Raw genomic sequence first — 18,723 nt, 5'->3', positions numbered from 1 at the left:
TATGCTTTTATTCACTTTAAGTAGAAGATGCGTGTGTTATGTCTAATTTATCAAAGCAGAATTATTGTTTTTAAATATTGAATATGTTACTGTGATACTTTAAAGTGCATCATTTTTCAGTGATCCAGCCACCTGAATAATATCTGAGAGCAAGAATTTAGTATATAAGTGAATGCGTATTTGTAGAAATCTGGTCACAGTTTGCGGAGTGTAATTGAAACGTATACCGCTTCACCTCAAGGCAAAGGATGGTAATTGACTGCTGCATGTAAAGTATCAGTAAAGGTTGAAGCAGATTGCAGCTAAAAATATATCCATTTGCCGTTCTTGTAACTGGTTGCTAGGAGACAGGATGAAGCAACGAGTAGATTTATTTTCAAAACAATTAAGAATGCATAAGGATCAAGAATTAAATACATACCTCCTCTAAATGATGTAGAAACTAAACATTGAACTTAAAGAAGTTTGTATACATATAAAGTTTCACATTAAATTTAACATAGCTATACATATAAAGTTTCACACTAAATTTCTCTGAACTTTGATAATCACTGGGGAAGCTATACTTTGGAAGCCAAATTTTGGGAGGGGTCAGTGCCTGTAAATAATACTGTGGTCATGGTTGAAATCAAACTTTTGTGAGGTTTTGTTAATATTAAACTGCAGAAAATATCAGGAATGCATCCAGATTAAAAATTGAGTCCATTCATCCTCTAAATAATGATGAGAAAGCTGTAAACTGAACTCATTGAAACTTGTATACATGTAAAGTTTTACACTTAATTTCACTGAAATCAAATTATCCTAGAGAACATTATTTTATGGAATCCAGAGTTGGGAGGATAGAACTCAAGGGCTATAACTCCTGTAAATAATACTGTTGTCATTGTTGAAATCAAACTCTTGTGAGGTTTGTTAATATTAAATTGCAGATAAAATGTGCTTTTAATAATTGTAAATGTTTTGCTGTGGAAACTTTTGTTCAGGAGGATGGGCAGGAAATGGAATGTTACAGTTTCATCAGTACCTTTTATAAAATCACATCTAACAATTTTAACCAAGGTTGTGGACTTGAAACCAAAGTTAGGAGGACATACATAACAGTTAGGGGCCTGAGGTCTGATCACTGTTCAGTTACATGACAGATTTGATTGAAATCTCTGGGCTAGTTATCTTGCAAAAACCAAATTGTGCATGGATGAACAGATGGATAGATAGATGGAATGACAGACAGACAGATGGACTGACAGATAGGTTTGATTACTACAGATGGACTGACATATGTATGATTACTACGGATGGACTGACATAGGTATGATTACTACAGATGAACTGACAGATAGGTGTGATTACTACAGATGGACTGACATAGGTATGATTACTACAGATGGACTGACATAGGTATGATTACTACAGATGGACTGACAGATAGGTGTGATTACTACAGATGGACTGACAGGTGTGATTACTACAGATGGACTGACAGATAGGTGTGATTACTACAGATGGACTGACATAAGTATGATTACAGATGGACTGACAGATAGGTGTAATTACTACAGATGGACTGACATAGGTATGATTACTACAGATGAACTGACAGATAGGTGTGATTACTACAGATGGACTGACATAGGTATGATTACTACAGATGGACTGACATAGGTATGATTACTACAGATGAACTGACAGATAGGTGTGATTACTACAGATGGACTGACATAGATATGATTACTACAGATGGACTGACATAGGTATGATTACTACAGATGAACTGACAGATAGGTGTGATTACTACAGATGGACTGACATAGGTATGATTACTACAGATGGACTGACATAGGTATGATTACTACAGATGAACTGACAGATAGGTGTGATTACTACAGATGGACTGACATAGATATGATTACTACAGATGGACTGACATAGGTATGATTACTACAGATGGACTGACAGATAGGTGTGATTACTACAGATGGACTGACATGGGTATGGTTACTACAGATGGACTGACATAGGTATGATTACTACAGATGGACTGACATAGGTATGATTACTACAGATGGACTGACATAGGTGTGATTACTACAGATGGACTGACAGATAGGTGTGATTACTACAGATGGACTGATAGGTGTGATTACTACAGATGGACTGACAGATAGGTGTGATTACTACAGATGGACTGACATAGGTATGATTACTACAGATGGACTGACAGATAGGTGTAATTACTACAGATGGACTGACATAGGTATGATTACTACAGATGAACTGACAGGTGTGATTACTACAGATGGACTGACATAGGTATGATTACTACAGATGGACTGACATAGGTATGATTACTACAGATGGACTGACAGATAGGTGTGATTACTACAGATGGACTGACATAGGTATGATTACTACAGATGGACTGACATAGGTATGATTACTACAGATGGACTGACATAGGTATGATTACTACAGATGGACTGACATAGGTGAGATTACTACAGATGGACTGACAGATAGGTGTGATTACTACAGATGGACTGACATAGGTGTGATTACTACAGATGGAATGACAGATGTGATTACTACAGATGGACTGACATATAGGTGTGATTACTATAGATGGACTGACATAGGTATGATTACTACAGATGGATTGACATAGGTGTGATTACTACAGATGGACTGACAGATACGTGTGATAACTACAGATGGACTGACAGATAGGTGTGATTGCTACAGATGGACTGACAGATAGGTGTGATTACTACAGATTGACAGATGGACTGACAGTTAGACAGATGTGATTCATCTGCTTGCTGTATTTGTGTCCCTAATTACCAGCAGTAGTATCAGCTCTGTATTATCAAATCATCTTTATACTTACATGGAGAGTATATATTTTTTCTTTTTCAGACAGCATGTTTGATCATCAGTGTGTTTATCAAGCTTGTGCATGGCAAACAATTGTGCATTAATGGTCTCTATGAACATTGGATTGCAGAAAAGAAAGACTTTGTGTGTTGTAGAGAAGTCAATGTTACACGAGGTTATTGAAACTTGTTCTATAAGTACTAAGCTATTGTTTTTGCTAAGTTTATCCAAAACATTTTTTCAGTACCTCATGAATAAAACCCTGACATGTTGGTATGGTTAAGTATTGTAACTGTGTTTTATTTATCTCAATGCATCTGATTAAAATATTGTATTGTTATTATTATAATATTTCCACCACTTATAAATGGTGCGGTGCTCCCAGTTTATAATGCCCATCATGTTATTATTGGGGGGACCTTATATTGAGGGATGTTACAACAAGGCTGTATGCATGAAAAAAGATAGCTAGATAATCATTTAAAATTATGTAATTAAAATTGTCATTCATGACTGAAGAAATAAAAGTGAAATTTAGCAGAAATGTTAATGCAAAATATAACTAAGTTTAGTTAGATCTAGGACTTTATCTGCAGTATTAGAGGGACAGTATTATACTGAGGGGATATATAGCAAGGGAGCACTAAGAAAACTCTGTACATTTTCTGACCATTAAAAGGACAAAATTGTATGATCCATCTGATCTGAGCACAGAGTTTTAACATTTTGGGGAAAAAGTGGAGATGAACCTATTGTCTCTCATCATTTCCTGAAAGCAGGGAACATAGTATCAAAGTTTCTATCTATCCATCCATTACTGTTTGATTCCGCTGTTTAAATTTAAAGGTATTTTGAGATTAAGAGATGAAAAATGCTATACATCATCATTAGAATGTGTTTCATGTACATCATCATTAGAATGTGTGTCATGTACATCATCATTAGAATGTGTGTCATGTACATCATCATTAGAATGTGTGTCATGTACAACACTGGGATTCATATCTTCAAATTCAAGGTCACAACTCAGTATTTTAAGTTTTCCATCACACTTTCTTTCTGCCTTTTAACTTTCAAACCATTAGGAAATGAAACATGGCCTACTTGTACATAATTATTAAATGGTGCATCATGTTCCATAGCGTGGGTCCTATCTTCAATTTCAAAGTCGTAGTTAAGTATTTTTAAATTTTGGTATGTTTCCTTTATACTGTATAATTTTCAAGTCATTGTAGATTTAAGGATGCTACTTGGTATACCTGTATAACATCATTAGAAGGTTATGTACTATTACTTACAAGTCATTAAATATTAATTGATGAAACTTAGTATACTTTAATTTCTACCTTAGTAGGTGTGTTATGCAACACAATGGAGGCCAAATAATCAAGGTCAAGGTCACAGGTCAGTGTTTTGAATCTTCTGCCACACTTTATTTCTCACTTTTTAACTTTAGTGCAATTTAGAGCTTAGGGATGAAATTTTGCATACTTTTATGTTATCATTAGAAAGTGCCTCATATATGACACTGGAGATCCTGTCGTCAAGGTCAAGGTCATAGGGTAGTATTGTAGGTGTTCCATCACACTCCCTTTCATCTTCTGCTTGAAAGCTATTTGAGACTATGAGATGAAATCTGTTATACGTATACTTTGTCATTAGAAGTGTGTCATGTGACATTGGGTCAATTTTGTTAGTTTACCTTTATTCTTTCCTTTCCATAACTTCAGAGCCATTATTGATTTAAGGACATCTTCACCAGTCAAGGGTTGTTGATTCAGTTCATTCCACATCAGCCTCTGACATATGTAGCTAACTGAAACAGCATCTACCACTCCAGCATGACTGAGTGCAGCTGAAAGAAACAGATCCAGTCAGTTTGCTCATTTCATTTGCCTAGGAAGACTGTTGGGAATAATCACTGTGGCCTCTCTGCAGACCATGCCCTTATTTTTTTGTGTGAGTCTGGGCATGTTAACATGTTGGAAGTTGTCAAATTGAACATCCACATGCATAATGAGCCCTCTTATTGATCATTAGCTATTTAGGTTACTATCTGCTGATTTGCAAGAAGGCATTATGGGAGTGAAGTGCATCTATGATCCTTGCCTAGTGAAGATGAGGTTAAAGGATTAAACTTGGTACATTGGTTATGTACCACATTGGGGGTGCAATCTTTAAATTCAAGGTCAAAGGCCTTATTTTAGGCTATCATTTGTTTTCATTTATAAAATTTATTAATTATGAAGATAAATGAATGACATTTGGGATACTTGTATGCTGTCATTCAATGTTTTGGTTACTATCTTCAAGGTTAAAGTTACTGGTATGTATTGGGTGGTATCTTTGAAGTTTATAGGTGAACCATGGTACTATTAAGTTTCTCTGACAGAATTTTATTTATCACAGTCAGGGTTATATTTTCAAGGTCAAGGTGACTGTTCAGTTTCTTTCCCTTGTCTGCATACTTAATCTAATGCCTTCTGAAATGGAAACACTAAAATTGGTTACTTTCACCAGGTTCCCATGCAGGTGTGGAATTCTGGGAAAGGTCCATAATTTTGAAAATTGATTAACTTCCAGGTATTGAAAATGTCTGGACAAAATTGATACAGAACTAAAAAGGCTTGAGAAATCTTCAGCTTTTGTTATTACAGCTGGATATGGATGACAAGATGGCCTCTATCGCTTAACTGGCTTGAAGAAGCTGTTCTGTTTTTTAGTGCCGTTTTCATGGTATTTGTGCTTGTTGCCTGTTTTTATCTTCATTATATATTGGCTGTTAAATTCGTATCTGTTTCTTCATCTCCTTGTTTTGGAAACGAGAACAATTAGACTTTTTCTCAGTTGTCTTGCTCCACTGTTTTTGAACAAACCGCCATCATGGGACATTCGCCAGTCAACCCATTTATGCTACGATGGACCCTCATGAATTGCTTTAAATGATCACTCCTTGGCTCTCCACACTACATTGTGCTCTAGACTGAACGAACTGGGACTACATTCATCATTACCTAAATGTAAACAGAAGCGAAAAAATAAACATTTCAAAGCTGGCCGGCGTAGAACAGGAAGAAGAATCCTAGTTATCTCCCTTATTTTGGCACAACCATTTAAAAACAATTCGACCGTTAATTTAGATAACCTAATTCAAATCCCTATTAATTCGTCAACCTTTGTGTCAACTTGCCAAGAAATACCTCTGTGCATTGCATTATTCAATGCCCAGTCAGTAGGACCACTGGAAAAGCGCACAGAAATAGTTAATTTTATCAACGACCAAAATGTTGACATATTTTTCCTGACAGAAACATGGCTAAAAGAATCAGGCGATGAGCCCAAGTGTACGGATCTAACACCCACTGGTTACTCCATCAAGTCGTTCCCCCGTAATTCTCGTGGAGGTGGAATTGCTGTCATCACAAAGAACTCCATGATAAAACGTCTGAATTACACAACATTCAATTTCGACCACACATCGTTTGAACTAGTGCAAACCACACTCACACTGAAGCAAAGGTCAGTCCATTTTTTCTGCCTATACCGCCCTCCTCCTAGTAGAAAAAACAAGCTGGCTGTCTCTCTTTTTTTGGAGCAGTTTCCAAATCTCCTGGACTATGGAAATTCGATAGGTGGCAACCTGATTATTCTTGGAGATTTCAACTTTCACTTTGACTGTCCCAGAAACTCAAATACATCAAAATTCAAAGATTTCCATTAACATTTTCAACCTCAAACAGTTAGTTAACCAATCCACCCATAAACATGGTCACATTTTAGACTGGATTCTTCATAGACCTGATCACAACATTCTACGGTCCTCCCTGGTATCTCATGACCTTGCATCAGATCACCTCTGCATTATTATGCTATCTTGACGTATCAGTCCCTAACCCTCCACCTTTATCTGCTACTAAGATAAACCTCCGTATGATAAATAGAACCAAACTAAAGCATGACATCCAAGCTAACCTAACAACTTGTTTACCTCCTACTGCAGAACAAATCGATAACTGTCTGCGTTCATTGCTTGACAAACATGCCCCAGCTATCAAGTGCAGAGTATCAATTCAAACGTGTTCTCCATGGTATAGCAGTGTTAGGGACCAGCTTCGCACTGCTAAAAGAGACTGCCGTAAAGCTGAGAGGCTCTGACTTTCCACCAGACTCACTATTCATAAGCAAATCTATGAAGTCGCTAAGAAGAATGTCACAGATATTGTCCATGCAGTGAAATCAGCCCACTACACTACTAAGATCATGGAAAGTTCCAGCTGCAAAGAACTCTTTGAGATTACTAACAAGCTAATGTCAAGGAACAAATCAACACCACTTCCAGCTACCTTCTCTCCAGTCGACCTTCCGGACATGTTTGCAAATTTCTTCCGTGACAAAGTACAAACCATTACAGATAAGCTTGACACCACAATTTCAATTGACTCGTCGTCACCATACAGTTGGGATACAGAATTTGAGTGGCAACCATTAGTAGCATTTGAACCTGTCTCTATGGATTTCGTACGTACAATCCTGATGAAGAGTGCACCAAAGTCATGTGAACTTGATCCAATTCCAACATCACTGCTGCTTGAGTGCTTAGATCCAGTATTGCCTTCACTAACTGATGTCATTAATTCCTCTCTCTTATCTGGGGAATTCCCATCATTTTTCAAAACTGCCATTGTAAAGCTTCTGCTGAAGAAACCAACACTAGACCATAAAGATTTAAAGAACTACCGCCCAGTTTCTAATCTCCCATTCATATAAAAAAAATCTTAGAAAAGGTTGTTCTATCCCAGCTTGTATCTCATCTTAATTCAAACAGTCTTTTTAGTAATGTACAATCTGCATATTGCCCTTGCCTCAGTACTGAAACTACTCTTTTAAAAGTAGGTAATGACATTCTCTCTGTGTTGGATAGCGGAAAGATTACAGTCCTCACCCTCCTTGATTTGTCTGAAGCATTTGACACAATAGACCATGATATAGTACTTCACCATCTCCAGCATGTATTTGGCATTCATGATACAGCCTTACTATGGTTCAAGTCCTACTTGGTCAACAGGACACAAATTGTATCTGCAAATGGAATACACTCCAGCCCAGTTGATCTATATTGTGGTGTTCCACAGGGGTGTGTTCTTGGACCTGTTCTCTTCATTCTGTACACTCATTCGCTCTCAAGTGTCATAGATCATCATCCAGTGTCTCACCAATTATTCGCTGATGACACCCAAATATACAAATCTAGCCACCCAACTGAAGTTGATGCTACCATACAAGGCGTAGAGAGGTGCATTTCTGATATGAAATCATGGATGACATGTAACAAGCTGCAGATGAATGATGATAAAACTGAGGCCATTCTGATCACAACACAAAGACTTTCTCATGCACATCCTTTACCTGAATAAATATCAGCAATGCCAACATTAAATTCACACAATCAGTACGAAACCTAGTTGTTACTCTGGACAGTACTCTCACATTGCACCAACATGTCATGAACATACATGTATGCAAGGCTGCATATCTTTAGCTGAGATGCATCAGCTCAATTCGCAAATATCTTTCAGTTGATGCCACTAAAACACTTGTGTGTTCATTAGTACTTTCAAGACTGGACTATTATAACTCAATTCTGTCTGGTTCATCTCAATATCTATTCCAGAAGCTTCAATAAGTTCAAAACACAGCTGCTCAGATCATACTTAGAATACCACGATCAGAGCACACATCCCAACTGCTCTGTACCCAATACTGGCTATTCATTTGATCCATAATCAAACACAAAATGTTTTCTCTGTGCTACATTTCACTGTCGGACTCTAGTCCAACATACCTATCCAATCTCACCCATGTGTACACACCAGCAAGAAACTTACGCTCCTCTTCTGACAATTGTATACTCATTATTCCCACTATGAAAACAAAGTCATATGGACAGCGTTCTTTTGCATACCAGGGCCCAGCAATGTGGAATGAATTGCCCACTGAACTTAGACACAAAGACACGGTGATCACATTCAAGAAGGCTCTTGAAACTCACTTATTTCGACTGCAATAACAAACTTAAAGACTTAATAATGTTTCCTACCTGAAATATTCTCAGCATGTTTTTTATTTTTTTAATGTTTTTCTAATTTCATGGTGTTTGTTTTTGTAATAATATTATTATATGTTTTTTATCTTATAGGTATTGTCTAATGTTGTAAAACGCTTAGAGCTTCAAAAGATTAGGCACTATACAAAGGCCTTGTTATTATTATTATTATTATTATTAATGGGAAACCAGTAATGTGACTGCTTGTTTGCATTTGGAAAAAAGTTTTAGTATATGGCTTCATAGCTCTTCTGGAGGTCAGGAAATTTTTAATTTTTTGGGCTGAACAAGGTACAGACAAGTCTGGAATCTTTAAATTTGTGGCAGGAACCTTGTTTCCTTGTCTGCTTTGTAATAGTAAAGATCTATCACAAGGAATGCATTAATCATTTTATGGTTTTTGTAGCCTTACAACAGTAGGCAGGGGACAAAACTAACTGAATTTGACCATTTAGTTATTTAACCATACTAGAATGAAGCTTTATTTTGAGTCACAGTAAAGATTTTCATTCAAATCTTTTACTTTTTTATGTGAAAATGTGTCAATTGTGTCATACATTTGCCTGTAAATGTCTGATGCTGTGTGGGACTATACACGCAAGTCATGTATAGGTTGACTACAATATGTAAGTTTTCTAGACTAAATATTGAGCAGTATTCAAATTTTGTTATTCTATTATTTATTATTATGCTATCATCCACTGGAGAAAATTTGTATGTAAGTATCATCATTATTCAAATTTTGTTATTTCAGTATTCATTTTTATGTTTTCATACATTGGAGAAAATACATGTGTTAGTATGAGCATTGTTCTGATTTTCTTTTTTGATTATTCCTGTTATGGTTTTATTGACTGAAAAATGCATGGTTCATTATTAGAGTTATTCAAGATTTCTTATTTTGTATGTTGGGGAAAATACATGGTTAATGTATCTGCTTTAAAACAGTTTGTCTTCCAATAAATTAGTCTCCTAGTTTAGACACAGAAAACTGATGTGAAACTTTACGGAATGATTCCATATGAACCCAGAACTTTTAGGATCACAAGTTGGACTGTGGGTTTGGGATCTGTGGATATAGCAATAATAGGACAAACTATGGAATGAATTACTGAAGAAGGAACAAAGGCAAAGATATTGAATTTGCTATAGTTCTTCTTTGTTGTGACAGTTAAGCTTTATTTTGATTCAATTGAGATGACCTCATGTGGCATTTTTGGGTTGCCCATTTGTGGGAGTGTGGTGTGTCTCTGGACAGCACTTGTTGTACAGTAACCCCTTTACCCAAATTCACTTCATATTTTTGAGTGCCTGGGTGGGACCTAGGGGTCAGTACCACTCCTGTCCCTGGGTGGGACCATGGGGTCATTACGACTCCAGCCCCAGTGTGGAACAGTGGGGTCAAGAATTATAATGAGGACACATTTTGGTTCATGTTTCTTCCAGCACTTATAGAGTAATAACCCCTCAACCAGTTCACTTCAGAATTGAATTATGATGGGGACACATTTTGGGTAAAGGGTTTTGCAGCACCAGTTCACCTCATTTATTTTAATCATATTGGGGACACATTTTGGTTCAACTTTTTAGTTGAAGTTTACATAATGTCATGACATACTCCTCTCCTCTCATTGCCACTTCTGCCCATGGGTCATAAGGTCAAGAATTATATTGGTTTTAGTTGAAATGTAATTGTTTAAAATTTTACTCATCACATATGTGTAAATTTCAATAGCCCCTTTACCAGTTCATTTAATATTTGGAATATTACATCATTAAGTACACTCCTTGTAATACCACTCCTGACCCTTGGTGGTGTTATGAGGTCAAGAATTATATTGGGGACACATATTTTCTTCCCAGCACTTGTGGTTTAGTAACCCATAACCCAGCACAGGTCATCTTTACTAAATTTTGCTCCAATATAATTCTTGACCCAATGACCCCTTCCAAGGGCAACACTCTGGGGCAAGAGTTTTGTTAAAAGTAGGGGGTGTATGTGATGATGTTTGGATTATAACGTCATCTCATACACTCCTCCTTTTGGCATAATATAACTCCTATCCCAGAGTGTTGGCTTTGGAAGGTGTCATAGGGCCAAAAATTATAATGGAATAAAATTTGGCTATAAAAAAATTTCTTCCCAAACTTCTAGCTATTTAAGCAGATACACTTTTTAGGATTTTCAAAATATACTTTCCTTTTCTTTGCACTACTCTTATCTAATGGTGGAATTATAGTAGAGACACATTTTATTTAAAGTTTTTTTCCTCATCACATACATATAAATCTCCCTTGACCGATTCACTTCATATATGGAATCTAACATTATCACATACACTCCATCTCTTAATACTGTTCTTGTCCCATGGTTGGATCATAGACTAAGGTCAGTAATTATATTGGTGGGAGCATTTAAGTTACAGTTTTTTGGTAACAATGTTATCATCACTTATATTCCCATGAATCTGTAACAGATTTGTTTCATATTTTGAGTTTGATATCACATAATTCAATAACTGATTATGAAAATATAAGGAAATTAATAAAGTGTAACTCAAATGTGCCCCCCCATTTTAAGTCTTAATCCCATGGAATCTGGAACTCGCCTTTCTCTCAGTTCCAGATTCCTTGTGATTAAGACTTTTAACATTGGCATGTTTGAGTTAAAATGTATCTATTTCCTTATGTTTCCATGATCAGTTAACTTTATGTTTAGAATACCAATGTCATCACACACACTGATCTTGTGTAGTTTGCAACTCCTACACCAGGATAATGTCCCAGGGTTCATGTAATGGGGAAAATATTTAGGGCACCATATAGTGAAAGTGTGATTCCATCTGTTTTCATTAATTTTTTCCAATTCACTACAGATTTGAAATGTTATATTCGTGCAAATTCTACTTAATTGCTTTGCTGTGTTGCCCAAGTCCTTTGATGGGGTTACCAGGTCAAGAAGTAGGATAATTGTTTTTATTCATTGTTGCTAATTTATTCTAATAAAGCCTTATCTAATTCAGTGAATATTTTGAAGTTGACATTATGTAATTCTTACCTTCATTGTACTTTTGGGTTGTGTCCTTCAATTGGACCATTGGTTAGATACTTGTTTGTGGCCGAGTGGTCTAAAGCGTTCTCCGTTACGGATCACTGCCATCTCACCTCTGTCTGCGTGGGTTCAAGTCTAGGATTCAGCCAATGTGGGTATGTGAGAAAGCTTGCCAGTAGCTTCTCGTGGGTCGGTGGTTCTTCCCGGTGTTTTCCTGGGTTCATCCTCCACCATTAATACTGGCCGCCATGTATAGCCTATCGTGTGCTGAAAAATGGCGTTAAACCCCACAACATCAACTTGTTTGTGTTATAGTTTTCTTTTGCTTCAAATTTACACCCTATTTGGAAAATATAACAATATAATTATAATCTTATTAAATTTGGCTTGCAGAGATTTCAGTCCCTCTCTGTCTGTGGCATAGTGTGTATTCTCCATTACTAAATATAGTTGGTATTAATCATAATTGTAACAAACTATATGATCTTAATTAAATTAGTAACAAAAAGTTTAGATCCACTGGTCTTTTAGGTCAGTTCTGTATGTAACGGATGCAACTAAAATTAAAATAAATTTATGTCCAATGGATATTTATTTTTCTTCCAAAGATGGTTATTCAAGAAACAAGACTTGAAAATGGTTTAAAAGTAATCACAACAGTAATTCATCAAATGATGTTCCAAATGTTAATACAAATTCTTTAGACATATATAAGAAAATAATGTTAATATAATTATATAGAGCTGTCTGTTTATTCTAATGTAAAGGATCATGAATAGACATTGGAGTTATGTTATTATGTCTAATCTTATGTAAATTAGAATCATGCTAATACTTAAAACTATCAGTATTCTTAATACTTTGATTTCCTTCACAGGATATGAAGCAGTACCATGTACAGAGCATGGTACTGAGGATCGTGTTCAGAAGTGTCCCAATAACACATACCAACCAGACGAGACATCTTCACAGAATAGTCCCCATTGCATTGCAAATCCTACGTGCACTGATTTGGGTAAGAATCAGTTTCTAGCACAGTACATATGTTGATCTTGCAGAAAGAATTTCACACTCGTACTACAAAAATATCAAAGGCTTTCACTCTATATATTGTATGTCTATGCAACATTAAGTTTGTCATTAAAAGGCAAATATCGTACCGAGATCACAGTTATGCCAAACTTTGCATCATGGTTTTAAAATAATCAGAATGGAAAGGATTTCGCCATGCATCCATTTAATATAAAAACTTGAGAGTAAACACAACAAATATGTCAAGTTGCATCTAAGTTTCACCTAAATTTGTTTATCATAATTCTATAAAGTTATCCATGAATTGAGAAATTATTACAGATGACTCGTACCAAAGTGATATTTAAAGCCTCATTTTGTTGTGTGCAATGTTTGCACTCAGTCCCAATAATTTGCAGATTCTTCCACAAATGTACATGTATCTGGTGTTGATGTAGATTTTAGCCCCTGTATTAGACTGATTCCGGATCCTTACCAAGTTCTGTTTGTTAGAAAAATTGAGTAGCTAGAAAATGGGCCACTGTACTATGACTTTTTACTAAAAGGGTTGTTGCATGAAGTAACTGCTCTGGTAGCCTAGTGGTTAGAGCGTCTGCCTTGGATGTGGGAGGTCATGGGTTTGATCCCTGGCCAAGTCATACAATAGACTTGCAAAAATGGTACTAACAGCTGTCTCACTTGGTGCTCAGCATTAAGAGGTTAGTGTTAAGACCGGTCCGCCTGGTGTCAGGATAATGTGACTGGGTGGGACATCATGCTACATGTCTGTGGCGTGATGCCCCAGTGCTAGATGTCACTATAAACTGTCACACTGCCGATATTGTAGCAGTATGACTGAAAAAGTGTTAAAGCTATGTTAAAAATCCAAATCACACACACACACACACACTTAAAGTAGTAAAACCTTTAAATGATTCCTCAAAAACTGCTTAGCAGAATTTGACCATATTTGACAGAACGCACCTTGACATAGATGGCTTTCAGGTTTGTAAAAATGATGCCAATTTGGCATCAATCTCTGCCCACCATAATTCTAAATATGGAAGAAAGCTTTTGATAGCTTCTTGCCAGAAACTGTGAAGCAGACATTGATTTAATTTGAAAGAGGGTGGCATGTTGTAAAGGCTTTGAAATTTATGCAGATGCTGCTGATTGACTGTCACTTATTGACACCATTGCCAAATGTGGACAATTTTTTAAATGCCTTTTTGAAAACTACACAACAAAATTTGACCATGCAAATCAAGGTGTTTTAAGTTTGTACAAATGGTACCCTGCTGGCTTGCAGATGGAGAATGGGCTCAAAGCATGTCATATGAGATGACCCGTAGAAGCAGCCATATTACTCTGGAATGTGTCCTGTGTTAATCCTCCAGCTTGAATGTTTTTTTTTAATTAAAAAAGTGCAGTTTAGATAAAACAAAATTGTCTTGTATTCTAAGGAGTTTACCATTTCTTAGTTCTACTTGTCATAGACCAGAAGATCTAATATGATAGCTTGTTCTCTATCATCTGCTGTCTGCATGTTTATCATCTGTTACCCATCTGTTAAAACTAGTTCTTTATCACTACTTGTCCTTCACTAGATTTAGCTGCTCTGTTCATTGATGAGGAGAGAATGTGCTATGTTCTGTTATCCAGTGTCTATTTGACATCTGTCACATAGTACAGGTTTGTTATTACTATTCCTCCTAAAGACTGCTCCAGTGGCCTAGTGATTAGAGTGTCCACCTTGGCTGCAGGAGGTCATGGGTTAGAAACCCATACTGAGTCATACCAAAGACTTATAAAAATGATACTAGCAGCTGCCTCGCTTAGCACTCAGTATTAATAGGTTAGTGTTAGGACTGGTAATTAAAATCTTTTAGTTACTACTCCTCTTGAATGGATTGTCAGATTGACAGGGGGTTTGGACTGAGACTTCTTAAAATGCCTAGTTGGTTCTAAATGAGGCTGGTGCCAGTCCGACATCCACTGCTTCTTTTTAATGGATTATCTTAGTGAGTCATAGTGATGTTTAGTTGCACCAAATGAATATAGTGATGATCTGGCAAATAATATGGCCACCATGATAACCAAGTTGAAAATCATGATATCACATGCAATATCAAGTTTTGGTTTTGCTATTTATCCTGAGCAAAGGGTCATATCAGTAAAATGGTACAGATAGGACATCAGGTATAGTGGGCATGGTTCCTATCTTGAAAAATCTTGTTATTTGTGCTCTGATAATATCACACGAGGTTTTCTTACAAGCTTTACATTATCTAGTTCAATACTAACTGAAAATAAATCTTCCATGTGTGGTCATTGTGGCTGTCTGATAAGAGTAACATCAATTTAGTCACCAAGCACTGGGCTTAAAGTGCCAGCCATCAGTCACTGGGCATTGTCTTTGAGCAATTGGGCACATGGGTTTGATCGACAATATTGGGACAGAATTGGGCTGGTTACCCCACCCCCATTCTATATATTGCTATTCAGTCCCTATGGAGAAAGGATCTGAAGGGGATTGGATTGCCATCCTCCTCTTCCCTATATTCCCTTTCAATCCCTTTTGGTTTTTGGGACTCCTACTACCAGGTAGTGAGTCTTCCTTTCCTTCCAGATGACATCATGGTACTTTGGACATAGCATTCCATATACCTTCTCCTTCATCTCTGGCCTTGTCCGGCATAAAGAAGTTGCTTTACCACTCTCCTCCTAGCTTGTTGAGCAGGGATTTTCGAATCTGTTCTCCAAGGAGGGAAGATTATAGGGTTAGTCCTGTTGCCCACCTCCAGTGGTCATGGACCCTCATTTTAATGTTTCCTTCTCTGGAGATGGAGATCAGGACGAATAGTCTTATATTGCCTTGAGAGCAGGGTCAGGATGATGATGCCAGGTAGACTCATTCAACTTTTTAGGATAACTGGTTATTTCATGCTCTTCCCTTCCATTAGGGTTCCCATCTTCATACAACCATTTTTGTACAAGTGATGGAAGAGGAGAAGGTCTGGATTTTGATAAGATGGAAAGGTTTACCACCTTCTTCCCCCAGAGCTGTGTCCAAACCTGGGGACACTAAGATTCTCTGGTTCTCAATAGCCTCACTTATCAATCTCCTTTTGGCTGCCTCCTTCAGATTTTTTTTAGGGAGGAATCATTGTCTCCAGCAGTGTTACAGCTCTTGTTTGAGGAATGAATTTTTAATATCTAGGATGCTCTCAGCAGAGAAGGTTACTGGCTTTGTTTCTGGGAATCTTCTCTCCATTTGTGGAGCCGCATTTCCATTCACCAGTCCAGACTGATTCATCTAAGAAGTGCACACCATTCTATAGAAAGGTACAGTAGAGAGGAATATGAATATGAAGATCCAAAATCATTTTTCTAATTTTTCGATCATTTTGGTGTTAAAAAAGGTGGACAGTTTGTACTCCTGATTAACCAGATTTCTTTGGGAGGAAATTTTCAAAACGGAGACTACCTTTTTGCTCAGGAATGACATAAGGTGCAGTGACTGGGCTGTCAACAAAGATCTTAAGAATGTGTACCTTCATATCCCCATTTCCTGCCTCTGGTTTTATCTGGGCCAGGAGTATTTCAGTTTAAAAGGCTTTCCATTTAGCCTTTCCAATTTCCTTTAACAGAGTCATGTGGGTAATAGTGTTTCATGTGAGGTCCTTTGGGGTCCCCATCTTTCAGTATTTTTATGACTAGTTGATGTGCAGCATTCTAAAAAATAATCTTTTGAAGGACCTATCCTTGAGTTCGTCAATGGTGACTCATCTGGGTCTATTCCCCAAACTACGAAGTCTGATCTTATCTATTCTCAGGACTAAATATATATGGGGATTAATTTCCTTCCAATCAAGGGAGGGTTCATGCTCCTCCAGACAGAATTGCTCAGATTATGTCTCTGGTAGCAGGTCTATTAGCCAACACTTTATTGAGACCTAACCTTTACCTCTCTACCTGGGGAATATTGGACATCATTGATGTCCTCCTATCTAGTTGTTGTTTCCAGCAAACTGTAGACTGCACAAAGATTTGCTATCAGTTCAGACCACCCTGAGAACAGAATTTCTTCATCTCCATTGTTGGTGGTTTTGATTGGTACCAGTTTCTCACTTCACACCCGAGAACCCCAATCCTTTCTATACAGAGATGCATCAGACTAAGGATGGGATGCCTATCTGGAACCAAAGGGATTGTGGTCTCAGGAAGAATGAACTCTTCTTATCAAGAACCTAGAGATATGGGCAATGTTTCTAATCCTACATGGCATCAAGGAGGTGCATATACTCTTTATCTTTGTATTGAAATCTGGAACCTCCTGTGATGTTCACTCTCAAGAGTCTGCCACATTCTGGGAAGAGAAATATCCTGGAGGACATCCCACACAGGCTGAGCTGTGTGATCTTTATAGAATATTCTCTGCACTAGTTGGTAACAGAGGCAATTTTCAGCTGTGGTGGAGACCAATAGTGGACTATGAAATTAAACAACAAATGCTTTCTTGACCTGTCCTCAGTGCCAGATCAGAGGGTTTAGAGACCGGATGCTTTCAGTCTGAAGTGGAGCCATCACTTAATGCCATTCCCCATTTCAAAATAATCTCCTAGGTTCTTCACCAAGTCAGAATATACACATTTTGGCTAATCCTGTTGGTTCCAGTGATCATGCTTCAGTGATCTCCTCAGTCTTTTTGGGGATGAGCAAAGGAGATTACCTCACAGAAGTTACCCATCACGTCACAGAGGGTCTTTCCAACACAACAATCCACACATTTTCCACCTGAGTTCATGCTTGACTTATATCAGAGGATCAATCTGCCAAGACTGGTTTTTGAGCAAGTTTTCCAACTGATATGCCCAAGTCAGGAGGCAGTCTATTCTGAAGTAGATAATGGCAAATGGAGAATCTTTTGGGATTCATGCAGTAGGAAACATGTTGTTTCTATCTCTCCCTCATAGTTGCAGATTTTCTTCTATTTCTTTTCAAGGAAGGAGACTGTTCTATATCTACTATTTGAAGGGCTATAAGTGCAGTCCTTTATTATACCCTCAGGCATTATCTAAACCCCTTTATGTGAAGCTTCCATTAAGAACCCTACCCTAAAGACAGTCTTTCTGCTGTCCCTAACTTTAGCAAGGAGAAGGAATGAGCTTCTTGCTTTGTCAGTGGAAAAGGGTTGTTCCATTTTAACAATTAGGGGTGAAATTATTCATCACTATATATTGATGCATCAGTACTTTTGCTGTAATGATACACTTATCAATGGAAGAGATGGAGAATTTATTAAATGATACCTACTGTATGCTAGATATTTTAGTCTTCTGCAGTCATGAATAATTATTATTAGTTTGCCTTGTTATCTTTTAAATTTGGAATTATCTGAAACAGCATTGGCAATTACAGGAATTCATTTTTGTTAGGAAAAATGAAAAAGACTATTGAGAATAATCGCTAGCCAACTGCAAATTAGCACAGAGTGACTTGGCACGTAATCTGCACCCCTTCCAATGCCATGCTAATTATTTTAACTCAGCAGCATGTTCAGCATAAAGGATATGTTTCTTGTGTATAATAAAGTACTATACTCATCATTTAATAACCACTTTACGTGAAGTTTCTATGTTGAATGTGTTCTCGTCGATTTGAAAGCTACAGTACTGGTGTG

General features: G+C 37.1%; 1 protein-coding gene across 8 annotated transcripts in view; it reads left to right on the top strand.

Annotated features, from left to right (window-relative positions):
• Positions 1-18,723, top strand: part of LOC149782115 (uncharacterized) — a 100,821-nt gene that overhangs the window by 33,596 nt on the left and 48,502 nt on the right. For 4 of the 8 annotated variants that reach the window (XM_089933553.1, XM_089933555.1, XM_089933552.1 and 1 more), the window contains 2 exons: positions 2,917-3,049; positions 12,907-13,044. In XM_089933553.1, the coding sequence (XP_089789679.1) occupies positions 2,917-3,049; positions 12,907-13,044 (271 nt within the window). The other 4 variants (XM_089933557.1, XM_089933556.1, XM_089933558.1 and 1 more) reach the window with 2 other exon arrangements.

Source organism: Sinohyriopsis cumingii, chromosome 15 (genome assembly GCF_028554795.1).
Source record: "Sinohyriopsis cumingii isolate HCF-2022 chromosome 15, ASM2855479v2, whole genome shotgun sequence".
In the NCBI taxonomy this organism is placed as follows: Eukaryota; Metazoa; Mollusca; class Bivalvia; order Unionida; family Unionidae; genus Sinohyriopsis; species Sinohyriopsis cumingii.
Note: the sequence above shows the minus strand (reverse complement) of the source record. Positions and strands in the feature narration are given on the sequence as shown.